Here is a 20,005-nt window from a genome sequence, read left to right as displayed (position 1 = left end):
AAAAAAAAAAGTTGAATAGAAAGTACAGAGAATTCCCTCTCCCTCTATTTCCTCTTTTTGTTTATTATTAACATCTTGCCTTAGTGTGGTATATTTGTTAATGTACTAATATTAATGCATTTGCTAAGTAACACCCACAGTTTGCTTCCTTCTTAATTAAATTGGTGTTCTAGTCCATTTCAGAGGTGTCTCTGTGTGTAGAACACATGAAATATTAGAAAAGATTGGTAACTCAAGTTTTTACATCGCAGTTGATAAAGAAAATGTGTTGCAGATAAAAACATTATAGAAACACATAAAAGTTGGAACGATTGGGTGTCTTCCTGTTGGTGCAGTGGTAGGAAGCTATCTATAGCCACAGCAGTGGAGTTCAAACCCTGGGCCAGGGACATAACCCACCTCTCCTGTCTCGCCCACTGCACCCTGCAGCAGTGTATATCAGTAGAACTGCCTGTTCTGCTCTCCATTCTGTCTCTGGTGAATTCTCTTATTTCCCACCTTGCTGGCCTATCTTTAAAGAATAAAGTTGAAATGATTAGTGGGCTATTTGTCAGAGAAGATGGAGACTGACTTGATCTTAAGTGGGGCTGTGAAATTAGTGTGATTAAAAACTGCTGTACCATTAATAATAAAGCATAGGAAGTACCTTAGTATACCGGGGATACGAGAGGGTAATGAGGTTCAAGAAATGAGTTGTACCAAAATGTATTTTGTGATGTGTCTAGGCATTAAATATTAATAACATGTTTTAAGAAAAGTGTGACAAAGGAAAATTATACTAAATACCATTAAAGTTGAGTGATGAGGCCAATATAAACTTAGTCATTTAATTATTTCATTTAACAAGCATCTTATTGGTTTAACTATCTTTGAGTGCCAACTTTGTGTTCCATGGTTAAATACACAATTTAATCATCACAGCTGCCTTGCTAGATAGATATGTCAACACCCTTATTTTAAAGCCAAACTCAGATTTAGCCAATTTGTTGAGCTAATAAACACAAGTGTAATTTATTTTTACTAAAATATACTGTTAGAATCATTGATGTTGTTGATGTGTGGTATTTGTAACTGATGATCTGGCATGTTGTACATACTTGACATTGTTGCCATGGGCCATGGTTTTAAAAAAAGAATAAAACTTCCAGACTTCCAAATCTGTTGGAATTTGTTGGCTGTTTTTACCCCCTCAGCTTCCCAGGTAGAACCAATAGCCTCCACTTATATGTGGAACTGTGAGGAAAAATATTTTTTACTGAAAGCCAGGATGTCCTTGAGATACTCATTTTCTATTGTCTTTCACATATGGTAGGTTAGTCTTTTAATTTATATTTCTAGCCAAGAAATCTCTCTCTCTCTATGTATATATACATATATTCGTACACACACACGCACATATATAGATAGATACACACATACACACACACATATATGTATTAGCCATTTTCAAAAATGGGCAAATTTACACCTTAACTTCTTTTTATTTTAAAGGATATCATGTTTATGGCCCATACATTCTACCTTAGTTGATTTTTCATCACTGGATTTAGAATTAAGATAAGACTTTGATAAAATGCAAAAATTCTTCATTTTCCCAGAGCTATTGAAGTGAGTTCTCAAGCCTCGTTTACATTCTGTATTATTTATCTTATACTTCTGGAAGTTAAGAGTCCTTTGGGACAAAAGTCTTACATTATTTGCTCTGGTAGAGGACTATTATCATAATTATTTATATGTTTAGCTTGAGGAAGCATTACCTTTCCAAGAGGAGACTGACTTGTGTCTTTCATTTAATGTGCCTAATAGATTTAAATTCATAATCTCTTCATATAATCAGGTAACTGTGCCTGGCAACAAAATTTAAAAGTCATTCATAAAATAGTATAAATAAATTCCAAGAAGCATATGAAAAAGATGTCCAGTCAAGAATAAAATGCCAGTTTAAACTCCAGTGAGATCTCAATGACCACCCATCAGGATGCTGAATTCTAATATTGGTGTGGTGTGGGGTGAGTGGGACTGTCATACTTACATTGTTGGTAGAAGTTTAAATTGGTACAGATGCTGTTCAAAATCATTTTGTCAAGTTCTACAAAATATGCACATAGGCCTATTCTCATTTCCTAATTCTAAGCAATTCCAATAGTAGCTATATATATCCCAAATAATGTATATGTATGTTCATTAACCAGCATGTATGAGAATATTCATATTGGTATCCTTTATGACATTAAAAAATGGCAAAATCATGGCATTCATAGAATTAAAAGGCGGACAGGTGTCATAGATAGAACTGTTTAATGAGATTTGGCAATCAATCAAATAAAAATCTGAAAAACAGACATAGGAATACAATGAGGGATCCTGAAATGAATTAAAGATGCAGATCTGGTCACTGTCCTATTGGGACTAAGATATACTTCTTGGAATTATCTTTTTAAAGAGTAGAACTCAACTAACTCAGAGAAAATTCATTTACATTTCCATGGACAAAATTCATAGCATTACTGTATTCCTATCAGTTTTCTTAACTTGAAGGATTATAATATAGCCCAAGTGTAATGCCAAGGGACAACTACATAACTCTGATAATCCACTGAAAGAACACACATAGTAATCTTTTCCTGTTTGAAAGTTTTCCACATTTTCCCCTGACACCTTAAGAACCCCATACTATTGATAAAACAGCCCACAAGTTCATCAAGAGTAGAAAGGGTAAATTGTAGTATTTCCATATAATAGAATGTTATAGCAACAGGAATAAAAAACTATAGTCCAATGCAATGACATGAATGAATTTCATAACCATGTAATATGTGAAAGAAGCTAGTTATAAAAGAATACAATGAATGATTTCATTTACCTAAAATTGAACAACTGAAACTTATGTAAAGCATTGGAAATCAGGAAATTGATTATGGTCATTCTTAAATTGGGTTTATGTAGGGATGATCTGAGTATCCCTTCTGTTCCATTTTTTGATGTGTGTTGGTAAAGAGTGTATTAACATTGAAAACTCATTAAACTTTACATTTATGGATGGTTTATCTACTTATATCTATTCTTTGTTATATTTTGATAAAATTTGCTAAGAAGAATCAATGGAAGACCACATTCGTCCTCTTTTCCAGTGTCAAATTCAGGGTGTAAGGGCGCGCTCTTGTCCAAATTGTCACTGTAGAACATTATTATCCTTGTCGTTGGTATTTGATTGTTTTTTTCTCTTTTTGTAGTTAGATGCCTTTGAAAAATCACCAGAATTTCAGAAACAAGTTTGGTTCTGAAGGCTAGACGTCCTTCATTTGCTTTTATAGAACTCTTTCAGAGTTCTAACAGAGCACTCTAACAGAGCACTCCCACAGCTTTCGTATAGACTTTTCTCTGTGTTGTGTGTGTTATTGTCTCGGTGTTATAATTTCCTTTTGCCTTAGATTGAGTTGTGAGATTCTAAACTTGTACTCTGTACCCCACCTCATCCCCCCTCCACCATTTTGGGTTTGGTATTTAATTTGCATATTTTCACCATGTGAAAGCTATTTTCTATGGTTGGAAAAGATTTTTTTTCTACAGTGTGAACAAATCATTCTTTGTTCTCCATATTGTGCCTGCAAACTGGTACGTCCGGTTTATGCTCCAAACAACAAAAGTCTGTCATCAGAAATTAAAATGCCAGTAAGAACAAAGCAGAGACCCAGGAGGAGCTATTGGAGAAGTTTCCTCCTCTCCCCAAGTTATTGCAGTTGCCAGGAAGTTGAAACATTGCTTGGTACACCCCTTCTTTGTCGTTCTATTCTTGTAATTTTGTTGGTTTGAAAGTGAATTTACAATCTTGGTAATTCTTTTCAGATTCTGTAAAATCCTCATCACAGATTTTCTGCAATTTTCAGTGATCTTTTCTTAAGAAATGTAAAAATCACTTTGAAACAACCTAATCAGTTTAGACACTCCTTTGAGAACAGTATTGCCAGTGAACTTAGTGAGTGTAAAATCATTAGAGACAATCAGAAATGCTAAAGCAAAGCCTCTAAGGACATAACCTGTTTTCTTGGGATCCTTTCTAAAATGTACACATTTTATCTGTACCCTACATTAGCATAGTTTCTATTATGAGATTGTATTCCTGTGTAGAATTGACCTGTACTATTTGGAGAGTTCTGACTTCTGGGGAGTTTGACACATGGGAGTCACTTAAGATGCTTTAGACTTGTTTTTTTAGCAGTCTTGATTTTAACCTACTCTTAAATATCCATAAATAGGTATAAAATACCTACACCACTGCACCCCCCACCCCGCCCCCACACCCCCATCTCCCTGGCCTTTTCATGTTATAAACAAAGACTATAGGCTCTGAACCTAGAGGTAATGAAGGATGGGTATCAAATGTGCGGATGTATTATGTAGCTAGTCCCAATGTTTTTTCTAATTTGTTTCTGTACATATAAAGAGGGGAATTTAAAATAGAAGCTTTTAGGGTATAATGAGGCATTTAGGATTATTTTTAATAATATGTTAATTTTTACATCATTTTGTGCATTTTTTTCATCTCAGTTGTAATCCCCGGGGGGTTCCTATCACCAAATCACCTGTGTTCCATCACCATAGTCCAGTGCATTTCCCTTCCCCCACCGTTTTTGATCCTATTCCCCACTCCACCCTTGTAAAATGTCTCTGGTATATAGCTGTTCATTATTATTATTATTTTCTCTCCTGGTCCATTATACTCCTACTATGAGTGAAACCATCCGGTATTTTTCCTTTTCTTTCTGGTTTATTTCACTAAGCTTGATCTTCTCCAGCTCCATCCATGTTGCTGCAAAAGTCCTGTTTTTTTTTTTTTGGTTGCTGAGTAATATTCCATTGTGTATGTACCACATCTTTTTAATCTAACGATTCACTTTTGGACATTTGGGTTGGTTTCATGTCTTTCCAATTGTAAATAAGGCAGCAATAAACATGGGGGTACAGGTGTCTTTTTGAATCAGTGTTTTTGTGTCTTTTGGATAGATACCTCATTTAGAATTGTCTTTAAAGCATTATGCTGAAAAGCATGGGCTTCATTGGTGTTAAAGTGCAGCACTATGGAGCAATCTATAGCCACTGCAGCAGGAGATCCATCTCCAGAGAGCTGCTCACATGGCACAGCAGACTTCTCCTGTCTTGCCTGCTGTCACCCTCAGCAGTGTATTTCAGTCATTCTGTCTGTTTTGCTCCTCACTCTGTCTCTGCCGAATCCTTTCACACACATACACTGCCCTCCTCTCCCCTAGGCTCCTTCTCCTGCCCCATAGCACCTCTGGTTCTTGTGTGTATGAGTAAATAAATTTTTAAAAAGAGCATGGTGTGTTCAGATTTCAAAATCGGTTTTTCTGTGTCAAATTTAGCTTTTGTGTATTGAATACAGTGATAACAAATGTTTTTCATATTGTGAGTACGCCAACAGGTTTGTTTTACTCACTCTTATTTAGTATAATTTAATATAGCGGGTTAGTTAAATGTGGTTAAAAGGTTTTATTGATAGAATCAAAAACTAAGTTGTATATCCATGAATATGGAAATAATAGTACAGAGCAATAGATCTTGTGGTAGAGTATTATGAGTTGTTACAGGTATAAACCCATGTTTGTTATATTTGAATAAACGTTCATTTCTTAGAGTGAGAAGTGTTTTTCATTACTTTGCATTATAATTTCAATGCAAGTTCTACAGTATTTTTGTAATTTGTTTTTCATTTCAGTGTTAATGGTAGCAGTATACATGTTGAATATTATTTATCTATTCTCCAACAAATTATTTTCAAAATTAAATAATTGGCAGTTTTGATGGAGAAAACTTACATGTGAAATATAATGGGATTACAGTCATGATTTACCCTTTAGTGTAAGTGTGGTTAAAAAAAAGATACTGTGGCCCTCCCTGGTGGCGCAGTGGGTTAAAGCACAGCACTGAGAATCTAAAGCCGCTTCCGCATGAGTTCGATTCCCGCCTGCCCCGGAGGTGACCACATGGCGTGGCAGACCTCTCCTGACCCGCCTGCTGCTCCCCTCAGCAGTGTACTTCGTCAATCTGCCTGTTCTGTTCCCCACTCTGTCTCCGGTGAAGCCTCTTGCCACCCCTGAGCCTCTGGCCTGTACCCCAGTTCTGTATGCACAAATAAATAAATCTTTAAAAAAAAAAAAAGATATTGTAATTTTTGAATTTTAGAGAATGTGTTGGATAGGAAGTTGAACAAATGGCCATTTAAAACTTTTTCTAAATTTAAAGTTCTGTTCCATAATAAAATGTGGACTTGAGGTATATACTACACTGGTCATGGTTTTAATTTAGAAAATTAGTATTTGCAAAGGAATTTGTAGAAAGACATATTCTTATTATTCCCTGGACTGAGTTTTAGCTTTTGTGTTTTTAATTGGTGATAGGTGGTGCTCTTGTTGCATAAATAGTGGGGAAGACCCAACATTCCTCTCATCTTCTGTATCCCAAGGGACTTGCTGCTATAGACAGAAACTTCTGCATCATACACTGAGCTGCATGTAGTAATTTTTATAGGCACAATGAATATGATGGCTTTTTAAAGCATTGTTGTAATAAAACATTTATAACTAATATTTACAGTTCATTGCTTTTAAATTCAGAAGAGAAGCTGTAGATCTAAAAAAAGTGGTTAATCTAAATGGTAGCTTTGCTTTGCATATTTGTAGTTTGGTATTGGAAGATTCAGAGGCCTTATTATAATTAATTATATGTATTGTCAATATTTTTAACTTGTTTCACAGGCCTATTAAAAAATACCATCAACATGTTTCCTCTGTTGAATGTTGGTCATTATTACCTATATTATAATTTCTTGGGTATTTAGAATTTTATGTTTGCCATTTTCCCTATGAGACATTACATATTTCATCAAGCACTTAGAAATTATAAAAATATATTGAGAACTACATTACCACTTAGAGTAGTCTAAAAAGCCATTTTTTCTTTTTTAAGCTTATTCTAATTTAGTCTGTTCATTACTTGTATTAGCAGCAAATTGTTCTTTGAGCAAACTGTTCTGAAGTTGTTTTCACACACGACACATTTAGCATACCATTAAGGACTTTTAGATTAATAGAATGCTGTGCTGTTTATATCAGAGGGATATATCTGATATGACTCAAAATGAATGGGTAGCTATTGATTATTGTTTGATTAGTATTGTTACTAAAAATGATATGATTTATGATGCTTTTTAGTAACACTTTTCTTTTTACTCACAAACTATTGAAATTATTTGAGTTACTTTCAGCAGCTTTACCATCTCACTTTATAAATTCAAAGAATCTAGTTTTCAGGAGGTGGAGGAAAATGAGCTATTACTCAAAGGGTACAAAATTGTTTTACAGGATAAATAAGTCTAGGGATACAGTGTTCAGGACTACTATGATTAATAGTATTGTATTGAAATTACTGAAAAAATTCTAAGTAGACTTCAGGTGCCTTTGTAACAAAAAAAAAGGTAATCGAGAAGATGTGTTAACTTGTTGATTGTAGTAATCATCTTGATATGTGTATGTTTATCAAATTATGTTTTACAAATTCAGTATATGTAAAATTTGTTAAAAAATATTTTTAAAAGATAAAAAAAGTTTATAAAGGTTAAGTGACTTATTCAAGATGGTTAACAGCTTGTTAGTTGTTTGGTTCTTGAATCAAAACTGGTATCTAGTTCATTTACATTCCACTTCCATGTTCTATGCAGTATTCCCCCCCAACACCCCCTCCTCCTACTTACAACATATTAATGAAAGTTACTGCAACAGTTAAATTTTTCAGGGTTCTAGAAATATTTGCTCTCTTCTTAAATGGAATACTGAATATTAATTAAAAAATCATAATTATGCTCTGAAATGCAAGACAGTTTTGCAAGAACTGAGCAGACTTGTACAGATTTCCAGAGTAGACCATTTATTTACTTTTCTATTCATATTAAGTATATGTTTAGAATTTTCTGAAGCTATTTATAAGTTAAGTTTTAATATACTTTATGTGTGTGATCAATAAATATGTGTTTGTGTATATTTCCCATATTATATTTGAGACCAAAAATTATGATGAAACTTAGATCTTGTCTTCATATATTAATAGTCTGTCTTGCATTTTCATTTGCTGATCTATTTTTTTCTGTTTTTACAGATCAGTGGGGAAGCACAAGAGCTGTTTTCTGTTCGACATGGCCCTGTTCGAGCAGCTAGAATCTTACCTGCCCCGCAGTTTGGTGAGTGTAGCCTTTAAGAAGAAACAAATCATTCAGAAAGAGACTCTGTTTTATTGGTCTCCGACTACAGACAGCAAGAATGATAACTAAAGTCCGTTTTCTTCCAAGTGTTCTTGTCCTTCCCCTCCTCCCTTCAAGATAAACTTTTATTCTGTCAGTTGAGATGGAAATAGGTAATCTTAACCAATTCAATATGGTCATTCACTTTCTACTGTGGTTTTGATTTATCTTCATTCTCTTTGATCTTGATTTAGCCTCTGACTTTGCTGGATCTTTCTTGAAGCCCTCTTCTCTCTTGGTTTTCATGGCATCATTCTTCCCAGATACCTTCCTTGTTGACTGTGCTGCTTTTGTTATGTTTCTGGCTTAGTTTTCTGCTGTGGGCACTCCCCAAGTCTATGTTGTTTTCTTGTCTTTGCGCCTGTCAGTTAAGCTTACTGACTTGGAGAGCTTGGTTTTCGCCACTATCTTGATGGCACATAATTCTGTTGCCTGTATTTCAAGCTCTGTAAAAAGTATACTTTAAGGCTTTTGACATTGGAATTTTGCTTTCATAATGAATATCTTAATTTTGAATTTAAACATTGTCTTAAGTTTTAGATCTTTCAAAATATCCAATAATGTTGAAATTAAAACCTGCTATTTGGATACCTAAATACCTGACTTTTTAATATCTGAGCTTTTATCTAAAGATTGTATATTTTCATTAAGTTGTCTGTATTCACTCAATAATGTTTTTGCATATACACTAAAAGTGCAATTATATTGGTCTTGCTTACATATTTTAAAGTCTTAAAATTCCTTTGAAGAGAAATTATGAAAATATTTTAATTTTATTATATTTTTAAAGTTTGTCCAGAAGTTGGGAAATTTTTTTTTTTGCAACATTCTTTTTAAAGCTTAATTTTTAAATTGGTGAGTGACATTTATTTAAATCTCCCATTTGCATTACATACATATATCCTAAATAATTTTAAGGATTAATTTAGTGTTTAATTTGCTTAATTGAAATGGGAAGGGTGGAGATAGCACTATCATGCAGTCACATTGGAATTTTTCTTCTTGTTATTTAACAATGGCATATACAGATTTCAGCTCTGGCTCCCCGTTTCTCCCTTGTACTTTTCTCTCGGTATGTTTTCTTTTGCATATGTGTTTTAGAGAAATCATTTTATAAAGAAGGTTGTAGAACAGCTTCTATGTATTTGGAATGGCCAACTTTCTTCAGATGGTTAAAATCAAGAAGAACTTCATTACTGAGGGATTTTGCTAAGTATTTGTTCCTTTCCTGTATAATTCAGAAAGGCGGATTTTCATTCCATCATTTCATTTATTAACGTTCAACTTTTACTTTGGGCAGAAATACTCCAGGAGAGACTAAAGCTATAAAAATTAATATTGCCATAGAAAGTACATTATTTTTGTGTTCATTATAACATACTTATTTTAAGAACTACATTAGGTTTAAAATATAATTTACATAGCAAAATGTTCTCACTTGAAAACAATTATGTGTCTTGTTTTCATTGTATTTGATCATTTTTCTGGATTTGTTTTCATCAAAGTCACACATGCATCTGGCCACACAAAATTTTAATTGTAAAACAGATCATTTTACTTTGCGTATTCATTGTGGTGGAGTAAACCCTTTAGTAGCTCTTTGAAAAAGATGTCTGTAGAATGTGTTTGTTTGAAGGTGTCTGCTTTCTTTCTTTTTAAGATTTATTTTATTTACTTAATGCGTAGGAGAGCTGAGGTGTAGGCTAGAGGTGTGGAGGAGAGGGTGGTGAGAGGATTTACCAGAGACAGTGGGGAGCAGAACAGGTGTACTGAATGAAATACACTGCCGAGAGGAGCAGCGGGCGAGACAGGAGAGGTCTGCTGCACATTGTGGGTCAGCTCCCTGGCTGGGGATTGAACAAGTGATACACAGTTGCTGCTCATTTTTTTTTGCTTTTTAGTCTTTGTTTTTGATTGTTAATTTAGCTGGGTAACCAATACTCATTAAATAATGTTACTTAAGAATTTTGAAGCTGTTAGTATAATGTTACAGTTGAAGAATCTGAAGCCTTTGATACCTTTTTCTTTGAATATGCTTTTTCTCTCCTCAGAAACTATGAGGAAGTTGACTTGTTCTATTTATCGTTGAATATAGATCCTAGTCAGTACAATGAGGTGAGAAAAATAAAGGTAATATATAAAAATTACAAAGTAATATTCAGACTGTTAGAATTAGTAAGTAAATTTAACCGAGGGGTTGCATACTAAGTCTATTAGGTCTTTTATTAACTGTTTTCTTCTGGATTATTTTGGATTATCTGTAAATGGTGTCTCTCATCTTCTGTTCCTTCACCTCAACAATACTCCTTTTTGATTGTTGTACTGAACTTTTTTCATTTCCTCAAGTGATCCTTTATTTTCCTGTCAATCCCATTCTTTTAGTTTATTTTTCTCCTTTTAGTGTACTATCCTTCTAACCCTTCCCACTCCCACAGGACTTAAATTTTTTGTAAACTTTAATTACTTGTTTGCCCCTTACTAAATTTGTAGACTGTTTTCATATCTTTAGTCCCTTACTGAGTGCTATTCAAGGTGTTGATTACTGTTTGTAGGTTGATCCTACATGGTGTAATCTCATGAAAATTACAACCTATAAGAAAGCAAAAATGCTTTCATTTGTTGTAAAAATCTGAAGGGTTTGGATCTCTCTTAGCGCGTAGAAAGCGATCATTGTATTGACATTTACCATGTCAATATAGTTCTTGTGTTCATACTTCTTCATGGTCATTATCAATAACTGCTTACTTTACATGTGAAACTAGACCTGCTTTAACATTGTTTAAATACAATGTTCTTTCTAGAAAGAAAAGAATGAATTAAGAAGCTTTGCCTATCTGATGAAGAAAAGTGCACTTAATTTATAAATTTTTGCTCTTTGAGTACAAGGGAGAATAGAAAATCGTAATGCTTGTGACATTTTCCTTTAAAATATGCTTGCTTATTGGGAGAAATTATGCTAAATGAAATCAGGCAGAAGGATAAAGATAAATACCGAAAGATGTTACTTATATGTGGAAAATAAGGGAACTAAACAGTGGGTCAAAGACAAACTTTGAAAGCAACCTTAGAAAAGTGGCCATAGATTTGAGCCACAGAATGGGGAAGGGGGAGGGGAAGTGTGAAGCTGGGGTTAGGAGTGTGAGATCTCAAAGGACTGTGATGGTGGTCTATGGGTGCTTTGGTAGTGGGAGTGGTCAGGTGACTAAAATTGATAGGGGGGGATTCTACTCTAAAAATGTTGTAAAATAATGGCACTTCAATTAAAGAAAAACAACAAAACAAACTGTGACAGTCATGCTATAAAAATTTCTAAACAAATTATTAACCGATGAATTTTGTTATGTATAAAAATGGTATCATGAACAAGCGAGTAAGTTATTTCAAAAACAAGTGTGTTGTTGGCTTAACATTTGAAAATAAAGTAGTGGAATATTCCTTATTTAATAGCTGAAGGAGAAAATCACATTACCAGCAGTAAAATATGTGGTAAGAAGACTAATGATAAAACAGAATATGAAGATACACAATTTAGAAGCTCACTTATTTGATTTCATAGCAAGACTCTACAAAAAACCTGCAACAGAAGTAGGCACTTTGAGAAAAATCTTTGCTGTAAAATCTGTTGCCCAGCTATAGGGGAAAGGAGGGATGAAGATGCAATGTCATCAGGTATAGGGCTTCTTTATAGAGTAATGAAAATTGTTTGGAATAAAATAGTGGTGATTGCACAAAATAATAAAAAGCCACTAAAATGTGTACTTTAAAAGATGCATGTTAGGGCAGTCAGTTATATCTCCAAAAAGTAGTTAATGCACAATTAAATGCTTTTTGTAATCTAGTAAAGATTATTATTAGTGATATTATTTTACAGATATGTTCATGTAGGGTTTGCCACTTGTCTTCTCATTTGATGTTTTTTAGGATTTTTGTATTTAGTTCCATGCAAGGAAAATCTTTTGCATGTTTTCTTTCCTAACTTTAAATCAGTTTTTCATGAAAACTGAACTTATGAGCTTTTTGCTTTTACTTTTTCTATTTTCTTGTCATAGCTTTTCAACCTGATTATTATGTGATTCTCAGGAGTCACATGAACAGTGATTTACAGATCTTTTTTTTTTTAAAAAAGATTTATTTATTTATGCATTCAAGGACTGGGGTACTGGTCAGAGATGCCAGGTGTCAGAGGATTTACAGAGACAAGTGGGGAACAGAAGAGGCAGATTATAAAAAATGAGTTTATTCAGTATTTATTAAAAAAGGAACTAGAACTATACTTTTGTGTCTAGTGTTTTTAAAAGTCATTTACCAGTAACTATATAACTTTTTTTTTTTAAATCTAATAGAGTTTATAACTCTATTAGCAGTTATATTACCCTGTGCTCATACTGTTTCCTTATGGTTTATGGAGAAAGACTATAAATTTGGCTTTGGACCTGAACCAGATTCTTAGAAATGAGATTCAACTTTATTCATAACCCTTAATGGTCCAATGTACCAAATACCTGAACTTTGTGTAAGAATGTTTTAAAGCAGATTCTTATAAGCTAGTCTTTATTCTGAGAAAAAGTAGATTCTTTGCAAGTAAAGTTTTCTTGTGGCAATGATCCAGGCTCCTGGTACTCATCTGAAACACTGGATTGCCAATGTGGCTTATTTTTTTCTAGGTTATTTCTTTATACTGCCAGAAAGATACTATATTTAATTATTCTATGTAAGGAACAGTTTCACATCTCCGAATGTCAAAAGTTTAGCTGACCTGTTATTCCCTACTGGAAGAAAATGTCAGATATTTTCTGAAGCTTGTGGTCATTAAACAGACTGCCCATGCACTCTGAAATACTGGAAAAAGTTATTTACTGTTTTTGATGATGTGAATAGCTATTTTTTTTTCTGTAACCAAAGAGGAGAACAAATTAGAGATTTCTCATTTATGAATTTTTTTTATAAATTATACTTTCTAGATGTTGAGTTTTCATATATTTTAAAAAATACATCTAGCTATTGTAGTTGTCATACTTTCTTTTTTAAAAAAAGATTTATTTTATTTATTTATTGACATAAGAGCTAGGGTATAGGTCAGAATTATGGGTGTGAGGGTTGAGAGGATTCACTAGAGACAGTCTCCAGCAGATCAAATAGATCTAATGAAATACACTGCTGAGGGGTGCAGCTGGCAAGACAGGAGATGTCTGCTGCACCATGTGGGTTAATTTCCTGGCTAGGGACAGAACTCATTCTTCAGTGACTGGCTATAGCTTTATAGTACTGAGGCTTAACCCGTTGCTCCACAAGGGAAGCTCAGTTTTCATACTTTTGAAACAACTTACCTTTTAAACACAGTTTTTAGCGTGTTCAAAGAAAGAACTGTTGAATTGTTCAAATTTGTAGGAATTCAGAATTGTGAATAACTTCTCTACAAGGATAAGCTGTGATTTTTTTTTTTGGTACAAATTTAATAGTGTTATTAAATGTTAAACAAGTTAAATTCCACGCACACAGACACACACACACACACACACACACACACACACACAGTCTGTCATCCAAAACCTTACCAACCTTCCAAAAGTTGCCCAACCGACATTTGCTTACAGTCATCCCCAGTGTATTACAAATAGAAAACAGACTTATTGACATTTTTAATGATCGGACTATGGGATTTAGGTCTTCCCCAATGTTTTCTGCTCTAATTGTTTCTCAGTTTGCCTTGTGAATTTTTTTCATCTCTAGTGCTTATCATTGAGGCCTTCACTCTTAGCTGTTATTTAGACTTTACCCAATTTTGCTAAGCCTACTCTTTAGGTATATTATTGATGAATATTCTGTCCACCTTCAATTCTTTATTGATTTTGGACAAAGAAACAGTGCTTTTAGGGGGAAAATGTCAATTTTAGAAGAACTGCTTCCTTAATTTTTGGTGATGTCACGATGTTGAATTTGAAAAAGTGATCAAAGAGTACTCTTAATTTACACCTTCTTGAATCCTTTAATTACACTTTCTATGAGGACTGTAGTGTGAGGGAAGTATTCTAAAGAGAAAAAATAAATCTAAAAACCAATCGAATAATCATGCTTAGTTCTACTTTTCAGACGAAATTCTAGGTCGATTATATACATTATAATCACTTTACTACTAATAAAATAAGAGTGTTGGTTTTATATTTTATAGCATGGGAGACAAAGTTAAGAAATTAAGTGATTGACATCATGACAAATAGTTCATAACTGATAGTGCTGCAATTTTCACTTTAAAATTTGCCCTCTACTCACTAGGCCTCACTGTCTCCTGGTAGGTTACTTTCATAATCATCAGAATATATTTTTGTTAATTCCTAGTGTTTCTGGTACCTCTTTGACTGCAGAAATCAAATAGTTATGTATTTATTTAGATGTGTAGAAAATAATTCTGTGTTTCTATATTTTTTCATTGTGAAGTCTTAAAGTATCTTCAGTTGTCCAAGTAGTTTAATTATATTTGAAATTCATTGTTGTTTAAGGGTAAAGAACAATGAAGATAGTCAGTATTGGTACTAACATGTAGGAAAGCCATTAGCCTATGTGAGTATTCTTTAAATTTTAAACAATCAGGATAAAGCATATTATAAAGACAGCTGTTGCCTATTTAAGTCACGCTCACCCTAAATTAAATCAGCCCTCTAAAAAGAAAGTTGGTTCCCTTTTACAGGACTTGGTATAAACTATTAAAAGTACATCAAAGGGGTTAGTGACAGATATCTTAAATCAGATAAAAACAAAGGTGTAATATGAAGCAACTAAATTACATGTGAGCTTAATGATTCTGACCCAAATAAACAGACTTGTAATGGAGCTGCTGATAATTATCAGTACAGCTTAAATGCTTTTTACTGTAGAAGTAAAAAGAGGAATGTGGGTGTCTTAGTGAATTGGACACGTTGTGTTCTTGGAAATCTGTGTTCATTTATCATAACACATCATTAGGTGTGAAAATGAAAAACTCATAATACACATCTAAGTGATACTTACATTGAACTAAACCTTTAAAAAATCAAACCTATTTGATTAAAAAAAAAACCATGTTTATAGAAATTGAGAAATCATTTATATATAATAAAATGTATCAATTTAAAATATAACATGGTGAGTTTTACCAGATAGAATTATGTAACCACCACCACAATCAAAACACAGAACCTTATACTCATTGTCCAAAATCCTCTTGTCTACTTTACACCCCCTAAGATGCTTATATACAAAAGAGAGACAGTAATAACAAGTATGTATGAGAATGTAGACTAGTTAAAACTCTCATACATGGCTTGTGAAACTGTAAGGTCAAATAGCTATTGGAAAATAGCTCTACAGTTCTCTTAAATTATTAAACATACAGTTACCATGTGACAGAGCAATTCCACTCTTGTTTGTAACCAACAAAAAGGAAAAACTGGTCCCTCCCTGGTGGTGCAGTGGGTTAAAGCACAGCACTGCAAGCGAGCCAGGGCCTTCTGTGCGAGTGTGATCCCTGCCTGGAGGTGACCCACAGGCGTGGCAGACCTCTCCTGTCTCACCCCCTGCTCCCCTCAGCAGTGTACTTCCTCGATCTGCCTGTTCTGCCCCCCCACTGCCTCTTGTGAAGACTCTCACCGCTCCTTCACCTCTGGCCTGTACCCCAGTTCTGTATGCATAAATAAATAAATCTTAAAAAACAAACAATGACTACATAACAGTGTTTATATGAATATACAGAACCATTATTCATAAAAGCCAAAAAGTGGAAACAACACAACTGTCAATCAGATGATAAATAGAATATGATATATCCAAACCAAAGAGTATTCTTTCATCATTCAAAAGTTGTATTCAGTGCTACAACTTGATGAAATTTGCAAACGTTGTGCTGTGTGAAAAATCCAGGTGTAAAGGCCACAAACTGTTGATTCCATTTACATGAAATATCCAGAATGGGCAAATCCATAGGGACAGAAAGTGGATTAGTGGTAACATCAGGGTGGAGGAGTATGAGAGGTTGGGACTGACTGCAGTATGTGCAGGATTTCCTTATTGGAGTGATGAAAATGTTCTGAAGTTAATTAGGATTCTGGTTGCATACCTCTTGCAATAAGTCAGAAACCATTGAATTGTACACATTGTGAAGTTTACTTATGTGAATTATTTTTAATATAGTTGTTTACTATAAAAGTTCCCTGGATTCCTACCTCCCCGTACCTTGGCACCAGCACCCATTACTATGATTTTTGTCCCTTCAGTTTTTGCCTCTCTAGAATTAAAAAAAAAAAAAAGGAATATAGAACATTCATATGTGCTTATCTTCTTTCCTTTAGCCTAATGCCTTTGAGACCCATCTGTGTTACATGTTTTAGTTCATTCCTTTTTTATTTCAGAATAATAGTCCATTGTTTGAAAAGCTGTAATTTATTTCTTCTTTCATCAATGAATGTGCATTTAGATTGTTTCCAGTTTTGTTTCTTGATAATAGAATTTTTTTGTACAGTTTTTTTTTTAGTGTGTATTTGCTTTTATTTGTTTTCTATCAAAGTGACAGATTCCTGGGTCATCTAAATGGAGGTGTAAATTTGTAAGAAATTGCCAGACTGCCTTTTGAAGATATCACTTTGCATTTGCAGCCCATTTCCAGACTCATTAATGATGTTGATTCTTTATTTCTTGTACTTATTTATCATTTTAATGTTTTTGTAAGTGTCTGTTGAAATGTATTATTTTTCATGGAGTTTTTTTATTATTGAGTTGTAAAAGTTACATGTAAATTTCTGTATAAGTTCTATCTTAGATATATAAAATCTGCACAAAATTTTTGTTACTTCTGTGACTAGCTTTAGAAGACTTCTAAACAAATTTTACTTTTTACAGCAACTTTTGGTTCATAGCAAAATTGAGCAGAAAGTCTAGAGATTTCCTTTCTATCCCTTGATGTAAACAAAACCTCCTCCATTAACAACATCCTTTATACAGGCTTTTCTTGGGCAAACATTTTTAATTTTATGATTTAAATTCACTTTGTTTCCAACTTACTGAGTTTTTTCTTTTACATTTGTGATATTTGTGTCTTTTTTCATTTAATCCAACATATTTTTAAACTATTTTGTGATTTTTTTCCCTTATTCCATAAGGATATGGAATATCAGGTTATTCAGAAGGGTATCTTATTTCTTAGTTTTAAGAGATTTTTGCTGTATTTCTGTTAATAATTTTCTAACAATCCAGTAAGAAGACATAGTTTATTTGGTTCTTGTTTTTTTAGGTATCCAAGACTTGTATTATGAACAATATGAGTATTTTGTTCTACATGTCCTGATATTGTCTGTTTATACTGTCAGTTATAGAAAGTTTAAACTATCAGTTATCTTCCATAATAATGGTTTGTGGTTATGATAATTTCATTAGGTTTTGCCTTATTATTATTTTTTTTGTTACTCTTTTGGGGAACAAAGTTATTTAGGATGATTAAAGTCCTCTTCATGAATTGATTACTTTGCTGTTCATGAAATTCTCTATACTATTCCTTGCCCTGACAGTTTTTGGGAGAAAGATACATACTCTTTTTCTTTGTTTTGTATGGAAATATTTGCTTTTTGTCTATGACTTGTACTCATATTCTTTTGACAGTGTTTTGCTGATCATATTCAAATATTTTTCTTTTCCTTCTCTTCCTGTATTTTAGTTCCCTTTTTAAAAAGATTTATTTTTATTTATTTATGCATACAAGAACTGGGGTATAAGCCAGGGGAATGAGAAGTGAGAGGTATGACGGGTGAGAAGATTCACTAGAGACAAAGTGGGGAGCAGAACAGGCAGATCTACTGAAATACGCTACTGAGGGGAGCAGTGGATGAGACAGGAGAGGTCTGCCGCTGCATGTTGGTCAGCTCCCTGGGCAGCATGGAACTTAGCTGCAGTGGCTGGAGAGAGCTTGGTAGCACTGAGACTTTAACCCCTGCACCGCTAGGGAGACCTGTGTATTTTATTTATCTTGAACTGTTTCACAATTCACAAATGCTTTGTTAATTTTTTTCTTTTTACCCCCTTTGAGTTTCCATTAGCTTGGATTACTGCCTCACCATGTTTTTCATTTACAGATGGTGTGTGAGTGTTTTTATGGGGAGATCTCTTATATCTTTTTAACATGTTCACAGTCTCCTTAGTCTTCTTGAATAGTGGAGTATGTTTATCATCTCAGTGTTTATTCAGCTTGTTCTAATAATTGCTTTATATCCCTCTTTTATACCAATAGATTTTGCTTTTCTGCATGCCTTGGAATATTTGTGCCGGTGTCACACATTGTAAATTTTATATTGCTCAGGGCTGGTATCTTATATTCCTTTAAATATTTTTAATCTTTGCTCTCAGATATAGTTAAATTACTTGACTCTTGTTTGGTGTTTCTGCAATAGTTTTTAGTCTATGTTAGGATTGCATGAACATTTTCTTATAAGGTCAGATAGGAAATACTTTAGATTTATGGGCCATATAGTATGTGATTTGCCTAATCATCACTGCCATCTTAGTTTAAGAGATGACAGTTTCATACAAGTTAAAGGAATGAGTAGTACTTTGGGTCATTTATAAGACCCATGAAAATTGTTTTCTGTGTTTCGAGTATCACTGTCTGTGCTGTCTGATGTTCATTGTCTGAAAATTGTCTTCATTCTTTTAATCTAGGTTTTACAAGCAGGCAGGTAACTCTAATTCTTGTCCTTCCACTGTTACCTAATACAGAAGTCTACCATTTTGATTTATTCCAAGTATTGATAATTTTCTTTAAGATAGCTTAGAACAGCACCTGACACGTAAAATGCTGTATAAATTTTTGTAAATGAGGAAGAGAAATAATTGGTATTTGGTTTTATTTATAGGGTAAAAATTGCAGGTATAAAATTTAATGTACCTTTGGGGAAGTTAAATCTCAGATCCTCTTTAAAAGGTGCAGACATTACAGGGGTATTTTAGGAGGAATTAGAACATTATTGTTCTTTATCTGTCTGGTGTGAGTGTAGCAGAAAAAGAAAATGATACAAATATCAAGGGATTCCTTTATTTCTTTTGATGTCATGAATAGGAAAAGGAGACTTATTACACTTTCCCTCCATTGTTTCTATTGTCAGGGGAGTCCCATGAGTCTTGCCTTTCAGAGAATGACATCTTTTTTCCCTTTCTTCATGATGCTTTTAGTCTTAACAAGAGGTTTGAGCCTCAGTTGATATCATTTGAAGTATCTGCCTGGCATCTACTGTTTAACCTAGTTTTAACTGAAATCTTCCCACTTGTAGATTTACTTTACTTTGTAGTTTTTACATGTATATGGGTTTGCATTGAAAATATTTTGGAATTTCCATTATTTTCATTCATAGACCACACAATCTAATTTGAGATCAAGTGGATATATTTATTTCTATAAACAGCAATAACTGACAAGTAATTACATTTTCTAATTTTAAAATGTGAAAAATAAAATATAACTATGCATGTGTATATAAGCAAAGGAACAATAAGCACAAAATTTAGGAGCATGACTTACTGGGTAGTGGGTGAAAGAACTTGGGATATAGAAATCTATGTATAAATATATAGAAATTACCGGTAATGTTTTCCTTGTCATCTTGGGTGATGAGTTCATAGGTATTATTATTATTTATTTTAAGTGTATTATATGCATTTACTGTTGAAGAGAAATGCAGT

At 33.5% G+C, this 20,005-nt stretch overlaps 1 protein-coding gene across 6 annotated transcripts in view; it reads left to right on the top strand.

Moving 5' to 3' along the window:
- Nucleotides 1-20,005, top strand: part of BCAS3 (breast carcinoma amplified sequence 3) — a 453,152-nt gene that overhangs the window by 29,502 nt on the left and 403,645 nt on the right. For all 6 annotated transcript variants that reach the window (XM_004684452.1, XM_004684450.1, XM_004684451.1 and 3 more), the window contains exon 6: nucleotides 8,170-8,251. In XM_004684452.1, coding sequence (XP_004684509.1) covers nucleotides 8,170-8,251 — 82 coding nt within the window. The remainder of the gene's footprint in view (nucleotides 1-8,169; nucleotides 8,252-20,005) is intronic.

Source organism: Condylura cristata, unplaced genomic scaffold (genome assembly GCF_000260355.1).
Source record: "Condylura cristata isolate star-nosed mole 26May11 unplaced genomic scaffold, ConCri1.0 scaffold00017, whole genome shotgun sequence".
In the NCBI taxonomy this organism is placed as follows: domain Eukaryota; kingdom Metazoa; phylum Chordata; class Mammalia; order Eulipotyphla; family Talpidae; genus Condylura; species Condylura cristata.
The sequence above is the reverse complement of the archived record's forward strand: the minus strand, read 5'-3'. Positions and strand labels throughout refer to the sequence as shown.